At 35.3% G+C, this 26,956-nt stretch overlaps 1 protein-coding gene and 1 non-coding gene across 2 annotated transcripts in view; both read left to right on the forward strand.

Moving 5' to 3' along the window:
* Appl (amyloid-beta-like protein) overlaps nucleotides 1-18,359 on the forward strand; it is a 152,651-nt gene extending 134,292 nt beyond the window's left edge. The window contains exons 4-11 of the mRNA XM_089243141.1: nucleotides 146-361; nucleotides 2,443-2,768; nucleotides 4,977-5,072; nucleotides 5,941-6,099; nucleotides 8,887-9,115; nucleotides 9,416-9,526; nucleotides 12,617-12,894; nucleotides 15,043-18,359. Coding sequence (XP_089099267.1) covers nucleotides 146-361; nucleotides 2,443-2,768; nucleotides 4,977-5,072; nucleotides 5,941-6,099; nucleotides 8,887-9,115; nucleotides 9,416-9,526; nucleotides 12,617-12,894; nucleotides 15,043-15,309 — 1,682 coding nt within the window. The 3' untranslated portion in view covers nucleotides 15,310-18,359. The remainder of the gene's footprint in view (nucleotides 1-145; nucleotides 362-2,442; nucleotides 2,769-4,976; nucleotides 5,073-5,940; nucleotides 6,100-8,886; nucleotides 9,116-9,415; nucleotides 9,527-12,616; nucleotides 12,895-15,042) is intronic.
* An 8,285-nt stretch (nucleotides 18,360-26,644) lies between these two features.
* Nucleotides 26,645-26,718, forward strand: TRNAT-AGU (transfer RNA threonine (anticodon AGU)). The gene has a single exon. It is a non-coding gene; the product is annotated as a tRNA-Thr (tRNA).
* The last annotated feature ends 238 nt before the right edge of the window (nucleotides 26,719-26,956 follow it).

The following is a 26,956-nucleotide window of genomic DNA, read 5'->3' on the forward strand; positions in this document are numbered from 1 at the left end:
TAAAACACGGGGGAGGGGGGGGGGGCTAGCACTTTCTTATTAAATTCTAATTAAAATTTGTTTTTTTGTGTATTTTGAAAATTTTACCATATTTATTTTTCCATATTAACAATAACAATTACATTTACCTCATCTGTTTTTGCAGAGGGACAGTTCCAAAGTGATGCTTTGCTTGTACCAGAGCACTGCTTGTTTGACCACATCCATAACCAGAGCATATGCCAGACTTTTGATGAATGGAATAGCACTGCAGCTCACAGCTGTCTTGACAGGGCCATGCATCTCAGGAGCTTTGCTATGCTTCTTCCATGTGGTGTGGACTTGTTTTCTGGTGTTGAGTTTGTCTGCTGCCCGAAAACTGGTAAGAGAAAGTAGAACAGTTTTGTACATTTTCTATGAGTGTAATAACTTTCTCATAATTAGCTAACTATTAATTTTTTTTTCTAATGTCTCACTTGTCATATTGAAAATGAATGAATTAAGGAATGAATCAAACAATTGCCTGTTTTGAAATATTGTTGTATGAGGGTTTTTAGAGAAACGGAACCTCTAGGCTCCCAACCCTGTAATGAATCAAACTATCATTCACAAGTTAACTTATTACGCAACATGGTTAGTCATTTGGAAATTTCAATTGTTATCTTATACAAATACAAATACAAATACAACACCACAACAGGCAAAATGCCCAACGAGGTGGCTGATAAAAAGATGCCCATAAAAATATGGTTGTCATATGTTTCAAAAATACAGCAACCCAATTAAAAATGCAATTAACACAAATTACAAACAATATATACACATGATAAAATATTATACAATGCCCATAAAGAATACTTATGGTTGTCTTATTCTAAGAATGGATAGCTTCTCGATTTACCCCAACATGTTTATCGTATTTCTTTTTAAACGTGTCAATTGTGTTACAATTTACTACCTCCGGGGGTAAGCTATTCCATTTATTAACAACCCTATTGGAGAAAAATTCCCTGCGACACCATAACCTTGCATTGTCCCTCACCAATCGATACTGGTGTCCCCTTGTAAAAGCAGTCGATTGGCGGTGTACTAAAAGTTCATGGTCCATCCTATCCATCCCATTGAAAATTTTGAACACTTCGATCATATCTCCTCGACACCTGCGTTCATCCAATGTAAACATATTCAAAAAATGAAGTCTTTCTTCATAACTCAAGCCCTGTGTGCCAATAAGGACACGCGTAGCTCTTCTCTGCACCCCTTCAACCAAGTCTATGTCCCTCTGTAGGTATGGTCTCCAAAACCTTACAGCATACTCCAGTCCAGGACGAACTAAGCCTCGAAAAAGCGGAAGAATGACTTTAGGAGAAGTCAATATCTTGTTGTGTATCTTGTTTGAATCTCTATATTTATTATGTGTGTCCCTGCTAAAAGGAAATGTGGCGAAAAATCATTATTTCATTATTAGAACAACTACTGGGGTGGCCTTTTTGACTGCTAATTGCAAAAATTCATAGTACTGCTTCATAGTAAATGTTTATACATTTCTAGATTAAACCAAGTGTCATAAGAACTAATGTTGCCTGTTTTTAAATATTGTCGTATCAGGGTTTTTAGAGAAACGGGACCTCTAGGCTCCCAACCCTGTAAAAAAATTTGTTTATATTTTTGGGGCTTTACATTGCGTATTATTCATTGATTTCAAAATTTTGGAATGTAAGTTGCTCCACAATAATCAAGTGACACCACCTTTGTCTGATAAGACAAAACAGTGAAGAGCTGCCTAGCTTTTCGTATATAAGGAATTCGATAAAACATTCAGGGCGGATACATGCATTGTTTTGTATGTTCGTGAATTAGTGAGGCAGAGCTTCTCAAAAATTCTTGGAGAATCAAGTGACCTGAAACATTATGATTCCGCCACCTATGCCCTACCCCATCCCAGCTGGAGCAATCAAGTGATTTTACGTTTGAAGCTAATACTCAATTTACTAGCAAAGAGAATGTGATGTGCTGTCACAATTCGTAAACAATTTTATCATTTTTCATATAATTGTATAATGTCAAATTAGTTGTGAGATACATATAAAAACACAGATTATTGTAATGCATTCTACCATCTTTTAGAAATTGGCCTTTTTTTTGGAACACCCTGTATAAACATACTGGATGTTCCAAAAAAAGTGTTACCTATGTCCGAAATGTAACAAAGCAGGGGTGATTCTATACTCTATTTTTGGAAGAGAAAAATGAATAGTAATTGTATATTTCCTTAAAAATGCTTTCGTAGTGCATTTAAGATCTGGATGAAAGTGAAATTTTCAAGTAGGGTCAAAATTACTGCTGGGTAGTTCTAGTGTTAAAGGTGTGTAACTTATACAGATACGCAAATTAATTTCGTCATAGAAGAAATGCTATTATGGGAAAGAATTTAAATCAAGCATGGTTTTTTTTCTTCTCCAGACAAGGATGGTAATATTCGTGTTGATAATCGTAAAGAGAATGGAATTGATGCAGATGATGATGAGGGGGACGATTCAGATGAAGATGATGATTATGATGATGATGAATATTACGACAATGATGACTATGATGACGACGACGACGCTGCTGCATCTTCCAGCAGTAGCACTTCAACTACGACAACAACCACCACCACAACTACAACAACTACTACTGAGAAACCTGTCGAATATTACTACAGCCACTTTGATAAGAAACACGAGCATGAATTCTTCAAAGAGGCACAAAAATCTCTTGAAGAAAGCCATAGGGAACGTGTGACTAAGGTAAAAATATATATCTGTGGGTATATTACTTCCGATTGTAGTTTGTAATTCAGAGCGAGCAGTTCTTTCTTATTCTTATATAACTTGTAGGTATTTTGTACAATGTTTAAAAATTCTAAATTAAAAATTTCTCGCAGTTGTTACTTTTAATATATTGTAGTAAATCTGAGTAATACTATTTTTAAAAATCGTGGTTTAGCACAAAGAAAGCATACAGAAAGGAATTCATATTTCTCCAAGTGCTTCCAAAGATTGATATTACTTTGAGTTTGCAAATAATTTAAACAAAATATATTACACGCATTGTTATTGTAATGAGTGAGTCAATAAAGCATTGAGTCAAACAGACATTCCTGAATTATTGAAGACTTCAATCGGAATTTTCCCAGATTTTGTTCATATTTTTGTAAATGCATATTTAAATATTTCTGTGCCATCTTCTAAGCACATGACTTTTAAAATGTAGATCTCTTCTTCCCCCCCCCCTCCCATCTTTCCCGAAACGTATAAAATCTCAGGTCAGGGCAGGGATGAGTGGCCTCAGTCCTAAGCATCAAGCTTGTTGAGATGACTGACTACACATGACATTGAAAAAACTATTGAAATTTCGTTACAGAAACTTGAGTCCTGAGAGGGAGATAGATTCTTTTTCAGTTGCTATATTCAACGATTATAGTAACAGGGTTCGTAGGGGGGGGGGGGACTGGAAGAACTTGTAATTGTCAGGGGAAATTTTTACTTAATAAAAAATGGGGGGAAATGGTCTATTTTTGTTCTAAAACCCAGAAATTTCTGACAATGGACCTGTAAAATCGTTAGGATTATTCATGAGCAAAACATTATTCTCGAAAAGGGAAATCTAGAACATAAATTGCAATCCGATAACACTGTAAATATTGATAATCCATAAATCTCTCAGTGGATACTGCAAAGGAGAAACAAGGATTTGGTAATTTTGTGTGGAAGTGCATATTGCTGCGATGTTATCATAACTACACATCATAGAAAATCGAGTGAAAAGTATTAGGAAAGCTCCATTGCAATAATTTTATAATTTGACTTCAGTGAGCAATGCTGGATAAAGCATGTGTATATTTTGATTTTCCATGTAGGTATTTTTTATTTGAAAACGATGAGGGGCAAAAAACTTTTCAATCTAGAATGGGCACATAAATATTTTAATCTTCAGTGGGCCGACTGGTTGAATTGAAGCAGTCAGAAATGACCGTATAAAGCAGGGTGTCAGATTTGCAGCAAAATGAACAGACAAGGTATTCAGAGCTGTGCCAAACATGTGAAATCGGAAGAGTTTTGTAAACAACCCCTTTCTTTTTTTTCCAACTGAGCACAACTGCTTTATCGCCATGGGCAATTTATTACTGAGTGAGTTGTGCCGGAAGTTTGAGATGTATCTACTCTTGTGTCTCTGATTGTTCAGTATGGCAGCATCTCTGTGGCCAGACTTTTAATAAGGCGATCAGCTCGCATTCACACCTTGAAGTTGAGAACCACAGAAAACCAACTTAAGCTGACCACTGCTGTAAACAACCCCTGATGACTGAACACTAAACTTTTCGGTTCTAGCATTAACGTGAGTGCTGAGTGTAAGCCAACTGCAGAGAATTGTGATGCAGGGAAACCAACTACATCTTTGACTACTTATGTCACAGAGGAAACAGTGAAGGCTTAAATCTTTTGGGCATTGAAATGAGCAATGTCCTACTCATCCCATAATTATTCAAAGATGTTGTAGAAATTATTAAGGTAATGTTTTAAGACAAGGAAATATTGCAGAAATATAGGAAATCTTGCATTACTTGTGTTCCACTTTTCCATCAGGTGTATTCGATGAGCATAAATGTTTGTATGAAAGATATATAATAATTAATAATCTATGATTATGATGTCTATTAGGATAACAATTAATTAATATAATTGATGAAATTAATTTTGTTATTAATTAAAATTGATTTATATTACATTTTATAAACACATATTACACATATGAAAATTTAAAGAACCTGTCAGGAAAGAGTGGAATAGTCAGGGAATTTTTTTTTTTTATGAAAATGAGTATGAACCTTGTAGTAATTTATAATTTAAGCAATCCTATATATATTTTTTCTTCAATATCATTATGAAAAATATGAAATTTCAAGTATGTATGAAAAGAATGTTATTTTCTATTTTTTGTTTTGCTTGTTTCAGGTCATGAAAGAGTGGAGTGAACTTGAAGAACGTTATCAAGAGATGAAATTGAAAGATCCAAAAGCAGCTGAAGACTTCAGGAAAAAGATGAGTGCTGTAAGTGAAGAAAATACTTATTTGGTCTATTGCAGGCTTTTACTTTTCATTTCGATATTTCCACATTTTACGGTGATAAACTATATTTAACATCATTGTGGAAATTACAAAGATTAAGAATTTAAGCTCTCTTGTTCAGTTTTCTGTCATTGATTTTTTGCATTACCATTGTGCATTACCACTTTTCTGTATTGGAGTTTCTTTAATGATATGAGCTGAACTGAAACTCCGAAATTCTTGCCGATTTACCTTGTGGTGCGTCATCTGTTTGAGTTGATTATCTGGTTGACTTTCACCAAAGCATCCGTGGTGATGACGTGACCTTGACCAGGCTGCATGTGATGATTCACAGTTTCCCCATCCCTCATGTAAATGTTTGTGCCAGTCCTACATATGAGTCAATGATGGTGCATGTTCTGCTACTTTGTTTGTCAGTGCACTTCGTAAAGTCAACTCCTTCTGCCATAAAAAAAACCAATAACACCACATTGCTCTTCTTTACTCAAAACATTCCTCAGATGCAGATTAAAAAAAATAGATTTCCTGTTAGACGACGGCCAGCACATATCATGTGATTCCACTTGACTACCTAGGGCAGGTCCATTCTGCAGTAAAGGTTGCCTTCGTTCTACCTCTACATAAAGTTTTTCCATACTCATACAAAAATAACCCAAATTATAATAATTTTCATTTGATACACTCTTATATAGATGTTACTTTGAGCAGGAATGCATCAGAAAACTAAAAGGGAAATGCATATTCTATTGAGAAATAGCTAAATAGTTTAGTAATAGGTATAAAAAATTAATCGTATTTTAGTTATTTGAGAATATGGTTGTATGTAATGTCTTTTACTTTTTTTTTTCAGCGATTTCAGAAAACTGTAGAAGCTCTAGAAGAAGAAGGCTCTGCGGCAAAAAGACAAATGGCTGCAATGCATCAGCAACGAATTATGTCAATAATCAACATGCGTAAAAAGTCTGCCACGGATTGTTATACTTCTGCTATTGACCAAGCCATGCCTAAGGTAAGATTCTTCTTTTGCCTTCATTTCTCTTCAGTCATCATTCTTGATAGTGCATTGCAACCATGGTTAACTAAGGTAATGGTGGGAAAGAGGACCACTGATGGCTGAAAACCCTGGTGTGACCTAGGAATAAAAACATTTAATAGTATTTCACATAACGATGTAAATCCAATGTACTGTGTATTCACATATGCTTTATTTAAAGTGAACATTCAATGCATATCCTTATATTCATAATAGGTTCATTTCATGTAGAGTAGAACATTGATTGTCCGAGCACATTGGGACCAAAGGGTGTTTGGAAAAGTGAAAAGTTCAGAAAATTGATTTTGAAACTAATTCAATAACACAAGGGAATAAATTGAAATTCAGCAACAAAAACCTTAAAATAATTACATTTAACCGACTTATTCTGAAAAGTAAATGAAAAAAAAACCAGTGCATCATAAAAGAAAAAAATAAAATGGTGAAACAAATATATAATGCGCATGATAAATAATGCTGTCAAAGCATTCGGGAAAAAAAAAATCCATCTGTAATTGCAACAACATTTTGCAGTCTCATCCCATAATAGTTTCAACATTAAAAATTGAAGCAGGTTGTTGGATTGTTTTCCTTTTTTTTAAAGGTTTCGTTCATTCATCTTTGTTACTTTCAAAGTCATCCTGATCAACTTGATCATTCACTTTCGTAATTATTTTTTTGTCATCCAAAAAAAAATGATATCTTGGATTGTTACTATCAATTTTCCACCACAGAGACACAATCCTCTTCATGCCAGGACTGGAATGCAGGGAGATCTAAGCATTCTTTTGAATTTGGAAGATTTCGATCGCCTTCAGTGATTTTGTTAAAACCATGAAAATATATGTATGGACATAACTTCCTAAAACTTTGCAAGACTTTAGACCAGTGATTTCCAACGTGGGTGATAACGCCCCCTTGGGGGTGGTAGAAGCTACCTGTATAACATGGGATCCTATGGGTTAGATTGTGTTGGGGGCGATGGGGAGAAAAACATTGCTGAAGAAGGGGGCAATGGAACAAAAAAGGTTGGAAAGCTATGCTTTAGACCATCTGCTGTTTTCAAACTGGCTGCAAAATTTTCTATTTTATCACAATTATTTTTTAAATCACTGATGGTTGCCACACCTAGTCCATATTCAGCTGCAAGGTTCCACCATCACCCACTTTCAATCTTTTCACAATTTTCTTTCGATGCTTAAAACAATGCGTTTTCATTTTGTCTGCATTGCGCACTTGAGAAAGACAAAAAGTGTTGTGGCACTATTAAAGCTAAAGAAAAATTGAAAGATATATCTTTTTAAGCAAGCTAGGAAAGATGCTCCCCCCCCCCCACCCTGACAAAACCGTGATAAGAACTGTTTTGTAGTCAAGAAGACCCTCGCATTTCCTTTCATTAAGGCACACCCACAGGATTGAGATGAATTTGTAGATGAGAAAAAAAGATGACAGCTAAATCTGCTCCTATTCACGTGTTTGTTTGCTTGTCAATCGTTTATAACTACATACACTGTACCTGAATCTGTACCATTGTTCACACCTAGCTCACAGATGCAGTATGTACGATTGTTTTGAAGTGGATACAATAGAACAAAGCTATCCAGTTGGGAGATAAGAGGATCCAAATTGCAAAAAAATACCAACTATGTTGAGCATCATTGACTATAGAAAACTGAAAATGAGTTAGGTTGAAAAGGTGTTTGGTTGACCAAGTTGTTCGAAGTGGTTAGCCTTTGCTCTGTTGATCACAAGGTGAGGGAAAGGTTTAAATGATTATGTACGTAAGCAATTGGTGTAATAAAAAAAGAAAATGGAGAATAATTTTATTCACAAATCAGAACTAAAGAAGATTGAATTTTTTGATATTTACTCGGGCTTACAAAAAATCAATTAATTACAGTATATAGTTTCTCACCACTTTGCTGAGCATGCTCAATACTAAAAACATTAGCTAATGGAACAGTGTGTTTATTTAATCAGTTGTGATGTGGGAAAAATGTCAACATGTAATTAATAACTTGCAGAGGCACTCGTGCATGCACAGAGATGCTCATCTCAGCAGTGCAGTGAGCCATGTGACTGGGTGCTTTGAATTGAATCAATTGGAGAAGAAAAGATGTCCCAAGGGGCATACAAGGGAGCCTGCCCTTTCAGAGCACCTACCTTCGGTTGAGATTGTGCTATCTAGGTTCAGATGCTTTCAAAATTTTGCTGATGGAGGGTCAAAAAGGCCAGAATTCTGCTTAGGTAGTACTTGAAAGCTTACCCCCCTATTTGTATACAATCAATTTTAATTTAGGAAAGCAGATGATGCACACAAAAGTTACTTATACAGTTTCACCATAAGCCATGTCTGATTTCCTCATGTGCAGTTGGTGTATTTGCTTCAGGCTTCCATAATTCAATTTAATTAAATATAGTTTACTTAGATGACTTAGGGCATTTTTACAAATCCCTTGCATGGCCCGCGACACTCACTTCAATTAAGTGATCTGCTGCAAATTTCCAGATCACCTTCGTGACCTGTGGCACATTCTCAAACTAATGAAGTGGCTCGCCCTCTCCAAAAGCTACTAAGTACCCTTGTGCTATAAAACTTGGTGGTAATTATGTATGTTTTGTGCTTGGCTCTCCTTCACCCTCTGTAAATTATTTTGATTTTACAACCCTTGTTAATCTGTCTTCTAAATGGTAGTTGTTTCTCTATATTTTTCATTTAAGCTAGATGCAATGCTATAAAAATGTTATATTTTTCCCCTTCAGACAAAGAAAGTTGAGAAATGTCTAGAGAAATTGCTTAGAGCACTCGAGAAAGATCGTAGACACACACTCAACCATTACCGCCACCTGCTCAATTCAAATGTTAAACAAGCAATGAAAGAAAAAGATTCAATGCTTGAGCATCTTGACAGCTTGAATGTTATGGCTAATAAGAGTTTCGAAATGCTGGAAAAACTCCCAACCATCGCTGAAAAGATCCGTCCAAGAATGGGTAAGCACAACTTTTTTTTATTTTAACATTAATGCAAGATTTCAGAATAACCTTAACATTGGTAATTGATTGTGGTGAATGCAAAGAGCTTGCTAGTAATATCTGGCAGTTTTCTGATGAAATTCACAAAATTTTCAGTAATTTGCTCATTTGAGAATCAAACGATGAACTCTTTTGATACTATTTAAATATTTAAAAAAATTCAATTTTAGAAAATATTGAGTGAATTTGTTGAAACATACTCTTTTGGGCTAACTAATACTCTCTAACATCAACTATTTTGCATCTCTTGTTACATAGTGGCATTGTGGCATCATCTGCATGGGTTGGGACCGAAGACAGCTATCACCAGAGAAGTCGATGAAGCTATCCTCGAAAAATATAAGGAAGAGGTCGCTGAAAAACAGAAAGGTGAAATAACTTTTATCTCGCTTTATGTTTGGTATCCAAAGCTTTGGTTTGAAGGCCTGTTTATGTATCAAATACACGCATTAAAAAATTACGAAATCATCTAATTCGGGAAAGGGAATGTAGTTTACAGTAATATACTAGACACGATTACAACAAATTCAGTTTAAAAAATAATAACAAAATTTTACTTAATAAATTTTACTTAAACAGTTAAACCTCAATTTAACAAATGGGAAGAAACAGGCAGTTTTATTCGTTAAATCGACCACCCTGAATTTTTTCCCCAACCGATAAATGTTTTCTCTTCAGATAACCTGACGTTCTTTGCTTTTCAAGATATAGAATTAAACTTGAACTATCTTTCTTTTCTTTACTGAAATGAAAACATGCAGACAACACAATGTTTCATGGTATTAGTATACATCAGTTGACCACTGAAACCTTCCCACACACACTTCATGGCTTTATTGCTTCCTTTACTCAAAAAGGAAGGAATTTCTTCTTCACCCCCCTTTTTTTTTTGTCCCTGAAGAAGAGCTGAAGTTGTTCAGATCCTGGGAAGTTATATCTTCATATTGTGTTTTTTGGTGACAAAAAATAAGAAAAAAATATTAAGGATATACAGTGAAACCTGTCCAAGAGGCAAATGAGATGGAAACTTGTTTAAAATGGAATCAAAATATAGTCTGTTCAATGATTAGTGCTTTGATTTTCACCTTTATAAAACTGAAATCTGTCAAAAATAAAATATTATTTCAGTCTATCAATATTGACATTCCATTTTGTACAGGTTTCTTTCTAGTTCAAAAAAAAATCAAGAGGTTTTTATTTGTGAAATAGAGGGTTTCACCTTTATTTGCATCAGGATTTCAGAAAAAGAAAATACATTAAATCAAAGAATTTGTTGAATCAGAGCTATTATATTCAAATTTATTCATCTATGTCAAGGAATCAAGCATATCGTATGTACAGGAAAAAATGAGAAAAATCAAACATAAATAATTATAACAGAAAAATAATTACAAAATTTGAATGCAGTACATAGGATGGGAGAAAAGGATATATTATAAAAATTACCTGAGTGGTCATATTTGCGTCCGACTGTAGTTGGGCACTGTATGCAATGGTGGCTCGAGATGATATTCTCACCCGTGTGAATTATCTTTTTGACACCCCTCCAGCCAGTAAAATTAGCCTAGAAAACTTGCTGATTTATATATGCCATATGTATGTTTCAGAAATTAGCTTTCTCTGCAAACTATTTTATCTAATACATTCATGCGAATTTTACAGACGAGAATTTTTTTCTTTCCTATAGTGGCCCCTCGTGCAGCTCCTAGGTTGGCACAGTGCTAAAACTATCCTGACTGTATAATAAAAAAAAATGTAAACACCAGCAGCAAAAAATTAGCACAAACGTATCTACATCCCCTTTGTGACTTGAGCCACAATTTGAAAGATATTTAATCTTAGTCAATATATTTGCTAACATGGGTTGCAGTAGGCTTAATTACAGGCGTCCTTTGCTTTACACAATTAATTGGTTCTGCAAAATAGTCACGTAAGAGAAAATTGCATGAAGTGAATTGAATTTAACAGGGGAAAGATATAGGGATAGGAAGTTCGTTTTCTTCAGAAGAATTTAAAACAAGTTCAACGCAACAGCAAAAGAACTTTTTAAAAAAATATTCAAACTTATGAATAAATCCTGGGAATTTAGGCAATATGAATGAATTCTTTTTCTGCCTTCACTGCTTCTACTACTAAACCACATACACACTTTGTCCACGTTCCTCTGCGGAACTTCGAACGAATCAGTACATGCTGGAATGTGCATGTACGTGTAGTGAACCTGAAGCAATGTTTGTTTCTGTGTAATGCTTGTTATGTGTAGTTCCGCCATTTGCCATCAGTCAGTGTTTCTAACTATTAGTGAAGTGTGAGGATTGAATAATTGTATCGATATAGGCCTGTTGCTCTCTGAGGCGAAACTTTCAACAACTTCACTACTTCTGATTGATTCTAGTGAGTGTGGATGTTTTCTCGCCTGAAGAGCATGTATGATAGGTTAATAACTCATTTTAATGAAATAGTCGAGATTTTGGCTGTTACGCAGCTTCCTCTTTATGAAATCTTTAGTAGCAAAACCAGAGAACTTGGCATATTTTATTTCTTGCAAATAAGAAAATTCTAGTTTCTCTGGAACCATTTTTTTTTCGATTAAATTTCTCATAGCATTATCAATGTGTTATGAATTCTGATCTCATTGATGAACAATGAGATCTGGTGAGTTGTATCTAAGAATTTCTCTCATATTTGTCTAAGCTACATCATCAAATCCAATGTATTTCATCATTGAAGTTTAACTATATCTTTAATCCAGGAAATGGGCTTGCAAATTTAATTTAATATCCAAACCAAATTTTGTAGATGGAATTCCAAAATTAAATTTTAAAAATCGTATTATAGCAAAATCGCATAAAGTGAGGGATACCCATACTTAAGTGTTCAATGTCTTCAGATCTTTAAACCATATACAAATAATTTAGCACCATATATGCATTGAATTTTTTTTATAAATTCATTCTTGAGAAAGAAAGTTTTTCACTGTATAAAGCACTTTCATACACCGTTGGTTTTATAGTACAGGGTTCTCAGAGACCTGAGAAGACGGGTATACTAAAAATGATCAGGGAAAAATTTAAAATATTTGGCGAAAGTCGCACGGGAGAAAACAAATATGAAAAGGTCATTTGAAAGGTCAAGATTTGTATATTTATATTTCTTTTATTTAAGATTTTTAAAACACGCTTACAAAACATTTAGGGGCTAAGCAAGCTTGTGAGCCCACAAAACAATATCCGATAGATTACTATGATTACTATAGATTACTATTATTACGATCCGATAGGAACTATGTATTAGTTTTTTTAATGTGTCATGGACCTTCGGGCCCATCCTGTCATGTACAATGTGTCTGTCAGGTGTATCGAAAATCAGTTTTATATTCCGCCCAACAGAGGGTTGACCCAGATTTTAAAAAAATAAAACAAAGTTTAAGTTAAAATTACTGTTTTTTTGATTATCCAGAAAGGGAAAAGCAAAAGAAACTCATGGAAGAAAGACGACAAGAACTCAAAGAACTTCGAGAAGAAAAGAAAAGAGTTGAAGCCAACAGGGGTGAGAAATTGAGTGTACCTTTCGACCCAGAAGTCATGGAAGATGAAAGCGTTCTACCTGAGAGCACCACCTCCTCAGACAATGAAAAAATGATGTCCGGTATCGAACATAATTCTATTGACCATGACGAACTTCCTGTCCCAAAGATGGCTCACATACAGAACCAGCCCTTCCATCATAATGAAGTGGTAAGTACTGTTTGTCTACTCATAGGTACCTACTTACAGTGGAACCCAATTTCAATGTGTTCCCGCTTAACACTAGAAAGACAGACAGGGGTCTTTATGACCCTGCACGCTGTTTAAGCTTACATATCTGCTAAAAATAAACCGAACCACCTGGAATTTCTTGACTTTTCCTGAATTAGCATGTTCTTATTGTATACCAACGTTTTTTTCGTTACCTTTTTTAACAACGAAGATACGAGCGGATATACTTAGAAAGACAGAAGGGGTAGTAGACTAAGTAGGTTATAATCCTTCTGAAAGTCTTTTTGCATTTGACCTTCCGTGTGACCTTTCTTTTCCTCCCATTCTTATCTGCAAGTGTTCATCAGCAGGTGTGTAATTTTTGGTTTTTGTCAAGCATTCTTTCCATTTTATCCGATAAGTTGTTTGTCCTGGGACGTAGAAAATTTGAGTGTATGTGATCATTTCAAATAGTTTAGAAATGGCTAGAAAATGTATATTTACTGAAGAAAAAATACTCCAGGAGTTGCAAAGAATAGATGAGAGTAACTCTAGAAGCCTATTATAACAAAACTAAATATATGGAGTCGACATCGTGAATCAAATGGTGAGATTATACACAACCAAGACTGGAAGTCGTTGCTAGCCAATGCAAGTATTTTCTAACATTTTGGATACGTCAGCGATAAATGCTTGGATTTTGTACAAACAAGTGACAGGAAAAAGGTCATTTGGAGAACTTGCATATTGCAGTTATGTGCTGAGTATTTCAACTTGAAAACTACAATTCAAAATGTGATAATATGTAGAACACCTATGGAAACAAAAAAACGACAGAAATGCCAAGAGAGAGAGAAGGAACTGCAAAGACAATAAAACACTTCAATCTTGTACGCAATGCAATGCAAAAAACCAGTGTACATCAAATGATCATCGAGGGAAGTGATTTGTACAGAATGCTTTGAGTTCTAGATAAACACAAAATATATTAACAGGTCAGTGGTTTCACACTTTGTTTTTTGTGTTATAACTATGTTCAGACCTGCCAACTCTCCCGATTTAAGCGGGAGACTCCGGATTTTTAATCCATCCTCCAGCTCTCCGGATTTGTTAAAATTTCTCCGGATTTTGGCAGAAAATGAGATTTTACGTGAGCTTTCACGTTGTCGTGGCGTCAATAAATACCATCGTCGTTAGGCAAAACACCCAAAGAGGACAGCCGTAGTCATTTCCATCGAGCAGCCGTAAGGAAAAGTCTCTGTGACCGCATTTAAGCAACTGGCAAAGACGCTACTTCGTTTTCGTAGCAATCATTTATCAGGGGGAAGCCCTTGGTTGCCAAAATTCCTATATAATCGTTATTGTAATTCCATTAACATCCACGCGGTAAACACTTTTTTTCATCCGCAGCTTTGTAATTTGAATTTTTTTTTAATCATTTCTTCCAATTAAACATCTTCAGAAAGAAAATATAAAACTTTAAGCTATATACAGCTAAATATAAAGCTTTTAAGAATTCATATACCCAAGATTATCAATCACTGATAGCATCCACGAAAGGAAACGCATACTTTGTAAACAGTATGTAGATGTGATTTCTCTATTCTGCATGGAAAGACTGGCATGGAATTATATTCTTCTCAGGAGCAATGCAGAACCTGCCTGGAGGGGGGGGGGGAATGTAACTTTTTCTTAATTTATTTAAAAAAAAATTTTTTTTCAAAAAAAAATTTTATGAACTTTTTTTTTTATCAAGTCTATGAGTGTCGGGGGAGGGGGGCGGCTACCCCCCTCGGGAGAATCTCCGGATTTCTGGATTTCAAAAGTTGGCATGTCTGTATGTTTTAAAAATTATATACCGTGATTTGAAACATTAAGATATCCGAATATTGAAAAAAAATTATAGGGGGAGTCATTTTGACCCCATCCCGTCTTTCTTGGTATACTCTCGCGATCCATCTTTCTAGTGTTAAGTGAAGACATTCCTTTGTTTAAAAAGTTTTCCTGCTTGTTAGACTTTTATTGTATTGCTCTGTTGAGAGCAATAGTCCAACTCTTTGTATTTATCTAGTCATTCAGATTCCTACAGCAATTTGATCTTTCATTTTTTTATATTAATTAGTGTTTTTTTATTTCTGAATATTCCAGACATTCTCTGTGAGGAAAGAGAGTGTAGAGCGATTACGATGGAATGGAAGTGTATACATTACCCTCGCTTTTGCCGGAATCGCACTGCTCACAGCCATGATTGTAGGCATAGTTCTTCTGCGGCGCCACTCGCATCGCTCCCCACACGGGCAGGGTTTCGTAGAAGTGGATCAGGCCGCCACACCAGAAGAGAGGCACGTGGCTAACATGCAGATCAATGGATATGAGAACCCCACCTACAAGTATTTCGAAGCGCAGGCCAATTGAAGCTGCCATGAATATGTTCACATGAAAACGCTTCTCTCACGTGTTGTTTACCACTAACCAACACCCCTGTAGATTCGATAGTTATAATTTTTAGTATTAACAAAACTTCATTCATAGCTCAAAAAAAGTAATAATTAACGGGACAAAAAAAGGGGGGCTTATATATATATATGTATGTAATAACATCTTCAACATGTAGAGGAGCATATATAATTTATTTTTTACTATATTACTTCCCCCCTGTCAAATTGTTGAACATTTTTCATCCCAATCGCATTATGTTCTAAGTCGTGGCCTATTCTGTTGTTAATGGTATTGTAACATGAAACTTTTGACAGAGGCATTCGGAAAAATCAGGTTAATTATGGATTAACATACTTCGCAATTGGATTAAAATTCAATTTTTCTTTCCGTAGCGATCTACGTATTCGATAAATAAAAATCATATTCTTATGTATATGTATGATCCGTATCTAAGATGCATGTAACCCGAGTCGTGTATAAAGGACTTTTCTTATAACCAATGGAAATATCGGCTATATAAGACTTGGATCCAAAAATATATATATATGCAGCTATTTCAGGATACAAAATCGCTTAAATTATAGCTTCTTCCTTGTAAACAAAAGTCAATTTTTTGACATGAAAAAAAAAATTAATGGGGTGGGAAAACACGTATGTAGTCATTACCATTTGCCATACTCGAATATTTTGCTCCACTGATCGCTGCTTATAACATGCACTGTTGCCCTCATTATCAGTGGGTGAGATTTTCGGCTGTTGTGTTAAATATGTGATCGAGCATGGGCATATGCTTATATATATATATTGCAGTTTTCTGTTATTAGTGCCACATAATGTAGTGTGTAGTGTTCAAGTTTCTTGGGGGTGAAAACTCCCGAGTATTTACACATTCCTGGAACTTCTTTTTTTTCCTCCTGTTTTATTTCTCCCTTCTGTGCCATGTTTGTGCTGTGATGACTGTTTAATGTGAATTGGAAGGAAAAAAAACCTACAAAATATAATCATGCTTTACTGCTGTGTCGAAAGTATCGTAACTGTACATAAAGGTGTGATTCCTTGATGTTAATTAATATTCCAAGTGGTAATGGAAATTTCTGTTTTATTGCGATTGGAAAAATTCAAAATGTTTCACTAAAAAATCAGTATCGTTTGACGAATTACCACGTTTCTCTCTCAAAAAAAAAAAATCACTGAAATTACCTTCTTTTCTTTTTTCTCCTTGCATTTAATTTCATTGTATTTCTCTAAATATAAGATTTTATCTAAAAAAATTTAAAGAAGAGATTAAGAGTATTTGTTTTATCTTTCTCGATGAAAATACGATGTAGAGAAATATAATAATTAAAAAAAAACGGCAGTACACTTGATCGTGCAGCATACGACACACATAACATATATCGCTGTATTTTATAAAATCTTTTCATCTAAGCAGTGGTGTCCTGTGCATGTGTTATATTATGTATAGCTGTTGTATACATGTGTCAGTTTTATACAGACTGTAATTAAAACAAAAATATCGTGTAGTGAGTTTGTAGTCAGTGGCGTATCATAAAAGAGGAAAGAAAAAAGTAAATAACTTTTTTTTTCTCCCGTTTGCATATGCAGAAATTAATATATTTCAGTTGTGTACTTCAAGGATTTTTTTTATATATATATTATATATTTAGTGTCGCTATTTTTTTTTTTTTTAGAATACGCATTTACAGGCTTTTTTTCTATCCTGCGGTGGTTCATGGTCACTTTATTTTGTCTTTTACTATACACACATGTTTCAGATTGTTTTTTTTATTATTTTGCATCATGGTACATAGCGCAGTGAATTTAATTTCTGCTGCATGGTTTTGCCACTTGTTCTAAATAGTTTTTTTTAATTCAGCATTTGCGAGTTGAATTTTGAATATTGGTTTACAAATAAATCGTTAGTTTCATTTTTTGGAGTGTGCAAAGACTTAATTATTGCGAGAGGAATGAAACATATGACTTGGAAATGATTATACATACATATCTAGGTGAAGAAATATCGATAAGTGCTCTGTTGCTGGTAGGGAAATGTGCTGCTTTCCCCTTTTCTGTGGGCGAGTGGTCTTTGACTGTGATGTGCTGAAATGGGAAGTGTAATTGTTTTTTTTTTAGTTTTTCATAGCCTGTTCTGTTTTACAGGTTGTCGAGGATGAGTTTGTACTGCAATAGTGTTGGTTGAGTAATTATTGATTTAGAGTGAATGGCAGTGTGTGTTACATATTTTACTGCACTTATTGGTATGTTTTTCTATCGCTGAAAGGTTTGAGACTTGATTTTTGAAGAAAAAATATATTTGATTTCTTTGAGTGTATTTGTTCCGTTGCTGATGACTTTTGTTTTACTTTGATTGATCAATTAAAATCGCAATCCATGTAGCCAGGAATTGAAAAAAGACGGCACTCAGTACTTCATTGTTTTCTGTTCTGAGGACAATCAGATGAGTTTGTATGTACACAGTACATAATATGAATTTTTTTTTCTGCCAACATTGCTATTTTTTGTTTTTTTGCATCTTATGTTGTGTAAGAAATGTAATGGAATGAAAATACTGCTATAATATCCTCTGTATTAAAGCTGTATTTGCATTATGAAAAAAAAAATGAAATGCTTGCACATATCATAACTAGTTGTGCCCCCTGTTCTCTTGCTCTAGAAATTTTTCTTTATTTTTGTAATGCATTTTTTCCTTTATTCTTTTGTGTCTCTTTTTTTTTTTTTGTATGTTTTATTAATATTTTGTCTAGCATTATTACTACTTATATACATGTATTTAAAAAATAAAAAGTGCAGTCGTGTATCAAAAATGTTTAAAAATTTAATGTGCATTTGGCGAGAATTGTATTTGAAGAAAAAAAATAATATGGACGGAAAGGCATTAGTATTCTGTGTATTACAGTTTTTCAAAAGATGATGGGGAAAAAAACCAATATTGTTAGTAAAAATGCCGAAGTGGTCTCTGTAATTTGGTAAATGGTAAAAGTTTCAAATAAAGGGCTATGACTCCATGTTTTGTATTTGTTTTGGTTTTTTTTTTTTTAAATTTGCTTCATACTTTTATAGAGAGGCAAAGCGTCTAAATACTGTCAAACTCAGTTGTAACATCATTGAAGATTCCTTGAAATTTTGTTACGACTGAGAGGTTGATGTTTTCTGACACATTTTAAATGTGAAATGTGTACCCCCAAATGCAATAGTTCACAGAAATATAATAGTCAAACCTCCGTTTAAGGGACAGATGTCCTGGTCCATATCCCTTTGAATAATTACTCATTTACCTCTGAATACAAGACACTTAATTTAACCACTTGCCTTATAAATTTTTAATTTTTTTCTGTAGTTTTTTAAAATCTGGTTTTTTTTTTTCATTATATTCATACGACTAGGAATAAGAGAATTACAGAAAATCATACTTAAAAATTTCAAGATTTTTAAATAAATTATTTTGTTTAATTAAAAAAAACTTTTGAAATGGTTTTTTTTTTGCATAGAATATAAGTAATCTAGTTTTTAGATTATGTAACTGAACACTAGATTATGTATCTATGTAATTATATTACAAGATTATGCATCTAGATATTATTACTGTTGCATGAAGCTATAACGTTTGTGCAGATTTACATTTTTACTTTTCGTTAGCGCCATCTAGGTCCAAAGATTACGCAAGATTGCATTTCTCGTGTGTATAGCAGCAAAGTACAGTGTAAATATGAAAGTCAAGTTAGGAAATTTTCCCTCCCGATTTTTTTTTTTTTGCCAGTTCGCGAATTGTATCTCCCATTCCAGCTCCGTGTACATGGGAAATATCCCGGGAATTTACCGGTAACAGATTTCCGCTAGCAACCCGTTGACATTTAGTTTATGGTGGTATCTCCCCCCCCCCCCCCCACACTTTCTGGAAGTTGTCACGTAGGTTGAACGGAAGTGGTTGGCTGACGAAAAAGCTTTTTTCTAGTTTTCTCGGCACAAAGGATTATAGGAGGAGGTCGGAGTCGCCTACCATTATTCCGCAACAAAGATGGGACTCTTTTGACGGATCTCCGCCGCTCCTTTTTTTCCCTCGTGAGGAGAAAAAGTTGCCACGCAGAAAATAATCACCTAAGTAACTACAATCTTGCACATGTAAACGGAGCTTGCGGGGGAGGGGGGGGTTAAAGGTTATGTAGGGCATCACACCAAGCAGAAACCACTGAAGTGAAAAATATGAAATTTGGTCAGTATTTTTATTTTATAATTTAGCGAATCGCTAAGAAGGGATTTTTCGAAAGTCATACCCTAATTTGGGTTCAAAGAGTATAATGGAGCAATCATCGCTGAAGCTATAAATATGAAATTTTGTCAGTATTATGCTTTATAATGTAGACTCCCACTAAAACGGGATCTCTGAAAATTCAACCACCAAGGAGATCATGAGGGTTTCAAATGCTATATGGGAAAATCATCACTGAAGCCGCGGGTAAACATCTAGTATAATTCTGTGCTCGATGGCGCAATGTTATGTCACTTTTTCAAAATTTCACGATGGAAAATTTGTGAACAATATTTTGCCAAAATGCGATACTGTTCCTTTTTGTGTTTACGATGTGCCTTCGTTGTTCCCCCCATAAACCGAAAGAATTTGAAAGAGAGAGACGAAATTTTGTGTGCCCCCTTCCAAAACTTTGGCGAACGAGATTTCAGAATGCGAACAACTCAAATTTTGAGCAACGGCAAAGTGATAGAACAATAGATTTGGCCATCTTTATTTTCTTTTTTCTCTCATTTCGGGGGAGGAAGGACCAGATCCCCCCATTCCTCGCTACGATCTTTTCACCCCGGCAAGAAAAGTGACATAACTCAAAAATTCACGAATTAGGGTTAACTTCATGTTCAAAACAACAATTTTTTTCTTTGCAAGTCAGTAATATTGACATTCCTGTAACTACAAAACTGGCCGCTAAGCAGCAAGTTTCGTTTTAGTAAACTGCCTTTTGTACTGAAAAAGTGAAGTTTATTTTCGTTATTCTGCAATTTTAGGATTTTTGAGTTAATGGCACTTTTCTTGGCGGGGTGCGATGTGTGCTTTAACTGAAATAATCATAAAAAAACGCCAAGGAAAACTTGCCGTTGCTAGTTGGTGCGAAATACTGAGCCATGACGATCGAGCTCTTGTCTTCGTTTTGGTTTCTCTACTTAGATAGAGATATTGATCAGCCAATGGCAAAATGGTTGCGTAAAAAACAACCATCTGTAATTTTTTTTTTAATTATATGTAACCCTTTATATATAAAATATTCTTACTAATATAAAACAATATCAATGTACTGATTTACATTGTTAACAGTTTTCAGGGGTTAAAACATTCAGATTACACTTACTTTCAAAAATAAATCTCGTAGTTCACAAAGCGTTCATATCATATACCTTTCAATTAGTAATTAATTTTATGAATGACTGTATTTACATAACCTATTCTCACTCTACCAATGTTAAAAATGGAATTGATTGGTAGTGATTAACATTTCCATCATTTTACAAAAATGTGATGAAATTTATTTATAGCAATATTTATCTATACATTATTAATAAAAATTTCAAGGTGTTTTCAATCATAACTTCAGTATGATTCACCATTATTTTGCTTGTTTTATGACAATTAAAATTCCTTTCTAAAATTTGTAACCAAGATTTTTCGGTCTTTGCTGTGGTAATAACTGTTCTGCTCGGAGCAGAAAATTGGCGCAAATTACTACACTAGTGTTAATTTACCGTACACAAATGGTAACTGTTAAAATTTTGAAGCAAATGTGACAATTTAATCAATATTATTGCTTATATTTATTAGTATTGACTTTTTATTATTGACTTTAAATATTAATATTACTATATTGACTTTTTCTATGCGGCACGTTAATCAGAAACAGGTTACCAATTTCAATCGAAGCGATCGTTGCGCTTTTTATATAATAGGTGTAGGAGTTCTAGTTCAATGATGTTCTTACATCTATGGCATGTAAGTACACATACTGAACTGTGTACTTATTTCCAATAGTACTGGAAAACACATTTTTATTGATAAAATTTTATTTTTACCTGTTTATTGGGTATGGACAGAAGTAACAGAAAAGGCACCATTTTTTTCATGGCGAATAAGTTTTACAAGATATGAACGTTTAGAGTCTAGGAATGTGCTTCCGTATACATGGAGTTTATTGCTGTCAGAAAAGAATTCCCCATATTATAAAAAGTAGTAGCATTGTTATTTTGTCATTCCGCACAGGTATCGAAATTCTGCGCGCAGAGAAATAGATCTGGAGTATCCCTCTGTCGAACCACACGCGACCCAGGCTCGGTCCCTTCCGGGATGTATGGTTACAAGATTTTCCCAAACTTTTAACGTGAGGACACATGGCTATATTCCTTATATGTTTACTGCAGGTGGCACCACTACACCAACATTGAAAAACAATTGTTTTCCAACCAAACAACCGCTTTTAGCAGTGCTTTTCAATGGAGGGGTATTTATTATTAATTATGAGGCATAGAGTGTTCGACTCATTTCGTTTGTTTCTGAATTGGAGAAATAAGATAGTCCCTGATTCTTTAATAGACAAACCCCAGGGCTGTTTCCATAGATGGAGATAGACTTGGAAGTCTGGGGGAGGGGGGGGGGGCAAGATGATGATGACGACAATTCATATATGCATATATACATTAGATCAGTCGACTCCACCTTTGACGCTGGGGGGGAATGCCACGCCCCCCCCCCGTATCTCCGCCCATGGCTGTTTCAAGATCGTAATTGGTGGACTAGACCCCCGCCCGCTCGCCAATTACGGCCCGGAGGGCTTTCTCGGTTGCATAGAGGCACTCCACAATAGCAGGATCAGGTCCTATGATAAATAGCAGGTGCCGCTTTGGCTAATATTATTTTTCTACGTGACCCAAAAACCGACAGAAAAATGCAGCATAAAAAATGCATTTTCACTAGAACCTCTCGATAACGAAAAACCATGGGACCAAGATTTTTGTCCGCTAATGGGGAGTATCCGCTATTGAGGAGGTACGATATACAGACAGCAACAACCTCGATGTACACCAACACACAACGTGGTTTGTACGACTTTTAACATTTATACGACTTATGGTTTCGGTCGCAATTGGTTTCTATATGGTACTGTGTGTAAAAGTGATACACCGGCAGCTGTGCATAATCATAATAATCAAGAAAGTTTGACTAAATTTCACTACATTTATCGCTTTTACCGGTGATTATGCATAATTCCCAAATAAAGTCTGATAAATATGGAAAAATTTACCAACTTTCTTCTCTTCATTAAACCCATTAATTATTTTTACCCGTAGTAGTGCACGTATCATTGTTGTTCACCCCATTGTACAGCACATATTTTGCAATAAAAATTAAATTAAAGTAAGTGTGTGGAGAAGAAATAAACGCTCTTAACAACATTATTAGTCTTGTAATGTTGGCTTTCTTCGCACATCTCAACATGGGCAAGCAAAACCAACATTACCATTCGGAATCAGCATTCTGGACTATACCTATGTTCAGTTAATCAAGTAATTAATTGACGGCTTATCATATTCACCTATACGAGCTTAAGATTATGCATAATCAATCACCGAATGGTAATGTTGGTTTTTCTTGCCCATGTTGATACGCGTGAAGAAAGGTCTCGATTTGTGAACAAAAATTCACAAATTAGAGGTTGGAAAAAAATTAGTTTGTCTAATGTTACTGTCCGCTAACGGGGAGTGAAGTACATTCCACGGGGCCGGGGATCAGAAAAGTTTCCGTTAACAGGAGGTGTCAGCTAACGGGGAGTGTCCGTTAAGGGAGGTTCACTGTATGCACTAAAAAAACCTAAAATTTCTCGCAAAAACCTAAAAATTATGCCTTTATAAATATACTGAAAATATTTCCTGGAGGAAATTACCAATCTTTGCCAAAAACGATGCTAAAAGGTAGGCAAATTATATATATATATATATTATATAATATAATTTAATATAATATAATATAATAAATATAATATAATTTATTTATTTATTTATTTATATATATATATATATATATAAATAAATAAATTACTGAAACCATTACATGAAAAAAAATGCGCTAAAATCAATGAAACTCGTGAAAAATGATGAAAAAAAAAATTACCGAAAATCTTGAAAAAAATGCTCTATTGCATAAAAATAGTGAAATCTTTTTTTCAATCAAATCCGCTTTTTTCAAAAACTTGAGGGATAAAATATCTCTTTCTAACGGTAAGGACTTTCGGGACTCCATAAATATTCGGTAAAACAAAACCTCCGGCTACAAATATTACGGTCGATTAATGGTTTAACCACTTTAGATCGGGTTTTTCAAAAGAAGCTATATCTCAATTATACGGCTCCCATCCTCAATTACTACTCACCAAAATTATTCACTTCTGTATTCAGATTCATCGATGCGATCGCAGAGATGAAATCAGTAGTTCGCAATCTGCAATTAAACAAGTCGCCCGGAAGTTACTGCATTACCCAACGAAAATTCACAATAAACTCCCCGGAAATTATTTTAGAAAAATGTCCTCTGCCTTTTCAATAATATTTTGTCTTCCAGTATTTGCCCAATAGCATGGAGCGAGGTGATTGTGGCTCCTATTTTTAAAAAGGGTGACAGAAAAACCTTCCGAATTTCGAAACCTTCCATAACTACAGAGACCGGTGTCTCTTTCAAATTCTATGGAACGCATTTTCCCCTCCATATTGGCCAAGAGACTGGAACTATGATCTTACCGCAACAATATCTTGTCGGAAAATCAATGCACATTTCGGAGGGAAAGAAGGTGCGTTGACCATATTGACTCCCTTATCCAGTTGCACACACGCCAGAAAAAAAGGTAAACTCTACATATGTTTTGTTGACCTATCTCAGGCATTTGACTCCTTGGATCGTTCATTATTGTGAATTAAACTCTATTCACTTAGCATGAGCTCCAGGTTGTTGACCATCTCTTGCGGTCTTTTGGCAATGCCAAAGCAAAAATAAGAACAGACTTACAAACTCAATTGATATAACTGAGGCAGTGGCGGCATTTTAACATCGTTATTTGAATTTTAATTCAATTAATCGCCAGAGACCGTTTTTCGACCATTTAAATGAGCCTTGTGCCAAACCTTCACTCCGCATACACTCACTCACACTTGCACATACATTACTCACTTGTCTTTCTCTTCACCGGAGGTCCCCAAGGGGCCCCAGCCCGTATGTTGATTGATGGCCCGCTTTAAGGGCCAGGCATCATCGTGAAATTCTGAGTCGGGTCTGGAATTGATATAACTAACGGTGTTTTGCAGGGAGATCCGTGCGCTCCCCTCATGCAAAACTAAAATAATGATTTTCAGGAGGGGCGGTAGAGACGCCCGTAAAATCTTAACGCTTCCAGATAGCAGACTCCCCGAAATTTGTTTCAATGCCCTGTTGAAACACTGAATAACAGCCGTAATTGGGCCTTTAATATTTTGAGTTTACTCCGTATAACTGGGCTCTCATTCATTTGGGACCCGCAAGTGACACCGGCTGCGCTCAGAAAACATTTTCCCATGGAATTCACATTACCCACATTTTTAAAGATACATAAGACCTAACAACTCAAAACGATCACTTTCATCAATTCATAACTTCTTGCGTTTCCCTAATGCATAGGCGGAGATAGACTTGTTCTAGTCTATAGAAGGTGGCCCCAGCTCCAGCCCCCGGGGCCCGGTGTGATTTTTTAATCATTTTTTTTTTGTTTTTTCACGCTATAAATTCATCATAAAGGGGCCCCGTGAAAGTCTGGTCGGGGGGGGGGGCGTAGAAGATCCCAGCCTAGGGCTCTGCTTCAGGATGTGGGGGCAGCCCCCCCCCCACCCGTACCTCCGCCCATGACCTAGTCCTAGTTGATATGTCATATTAAATCCTGACCGGAATTGAAGCAGTAATTTCAATAATTTTTTCGACACTTTTCATAATTTATTCGAATGCTCACTATTTTATCTATAAAAAGGGACCGTCCAAGTATTACGTCATCACCGATGGGGGGGGGGGGTGGGTTTCCGATTTGCTGACTTTTGATGACAAGGGGGTTTGAATAATACTTACGTCTTCAACCACCCTTTATGAAGGTATGACTTAGGGACCGTTCAAATATTACGTCATCATCGATGGGGGGGGGGGGCAGGGTGTTTCCGATTTGCTGACTTTTGGTGAGAAGGGGTAAAGGGGGGGGGTTTGGATAATGCTTACGTAATCAACCACCCCCTATGACAATATGAGTTAGGATCAGTGATGGTAACTCGTGTAAAATTTCCCATATTCGTGGGAAAAATTGGCCCACATGGGAAATTTCTTGGTGTTTGTGGGAAATTTTGAGAGTTCATCAAACAAAAGAATTTTTATTGAAAAAAATACATATACATGCAAAACAATGTTTTTCTCTCTCTAGTGTAAAATGCTCGACTGCATATTTCCACTAATAGGTGGCAGGACAATTTTCGGAATGCGTGGGAAAAATTTAGTCTAAAGGGAAATTTTGCTTGACAAGGTTACCATCACTGGTTATGGATTCAGAGGAGCAGAGCTGATGACGAAATTTTACTGACAAGGGGGGAGGGGGGTCAAAAATGGCTAAAAATTTGCTTACGTAATACTTGAATGGCCCCAAAGAAGGATTCTTTCAAAATCGTGTATTTCCGCAATCCCAGCAGGGACAAAATTTCATTTTCACAATATCCAACTTATCCGAAAATCCCGAATTTATGTCAAATTGGGGAAAATTATTTCTTTTTGTTAACGATGTTGTGAAGTTTTTTATATTGGATGGCCGATTTTTGTTTTCCCGAATTGTTACCATAATGTTAGTTGGTTATTATGTGCAATTAATAATGAATCGTGGTTTTCTTTTTTAATTGTACGCCATCTTTGCGTGGGTCTGGGCCCCATATGCAAATATTTATTATTATTATTACTGAAAATCATGAAAAATGCGTTAAAATCACTGAAAAATCGGGAAAATGCCGTAAAAATTACTGAAATCATCACATGAAAAAAAAAAAAAAAAAATTCATTAAAATTACTGAAACGCTCATGAAAAATGGAGAAGAAAAAAAAATGACTGAAAATCATGAAAAAAATGCTCTATTGCATAAAAATAATGAAATATGCAAAATCACGAAAGAATAAATATGGTCAGATAGCCTACTGTTCATGAAAACTCTGAGCTCGATGGATATGAGCGTAACATTTCTTCATTGAGGTCGTGGCGCCGTGGCTTAGTTGGTTAAAGCGCCTGTCTAGTAAACAGGAGATCGTGGGTTCGAATCCCACCGGTGCCTCGTGGGGATAATTTTTTTTTTTCTCCTTTTCCCCTTTTTCAGTGCGATACGCTATTATCAGAGGATATAATAATTGCACGAAAGTTTGATATTTCTCTCTGCCCACGTGGGTGTGTGGACATTGCATTTGCGTAATTTCATGATTATTTTTGGATCGAATAAATCAGCGTGAAGCCATGCATAGGCCCAACCTATCATGGCATGTGTCAGTGTTTCCTGAAGTGGGCAATACCTTCCC

Source organism: Pholcus phalangioides, unplaced genomic scaffold (assembly GCF_987345545.1).
Source record: "Pholcus phalangioides strain wild (caught in Gottingen) unplaced genomic scaffold, Ppha-v1.0 ptg000015l_1, whole genome shotgun sequence".
Taxonomy (NCBI): domain Eukaryota; kingdom Metazoa; phylum Arthropoda; class Arachnida; order Araneae; family Pholcidae; genus Pholcus; species Pholcus phalangioides.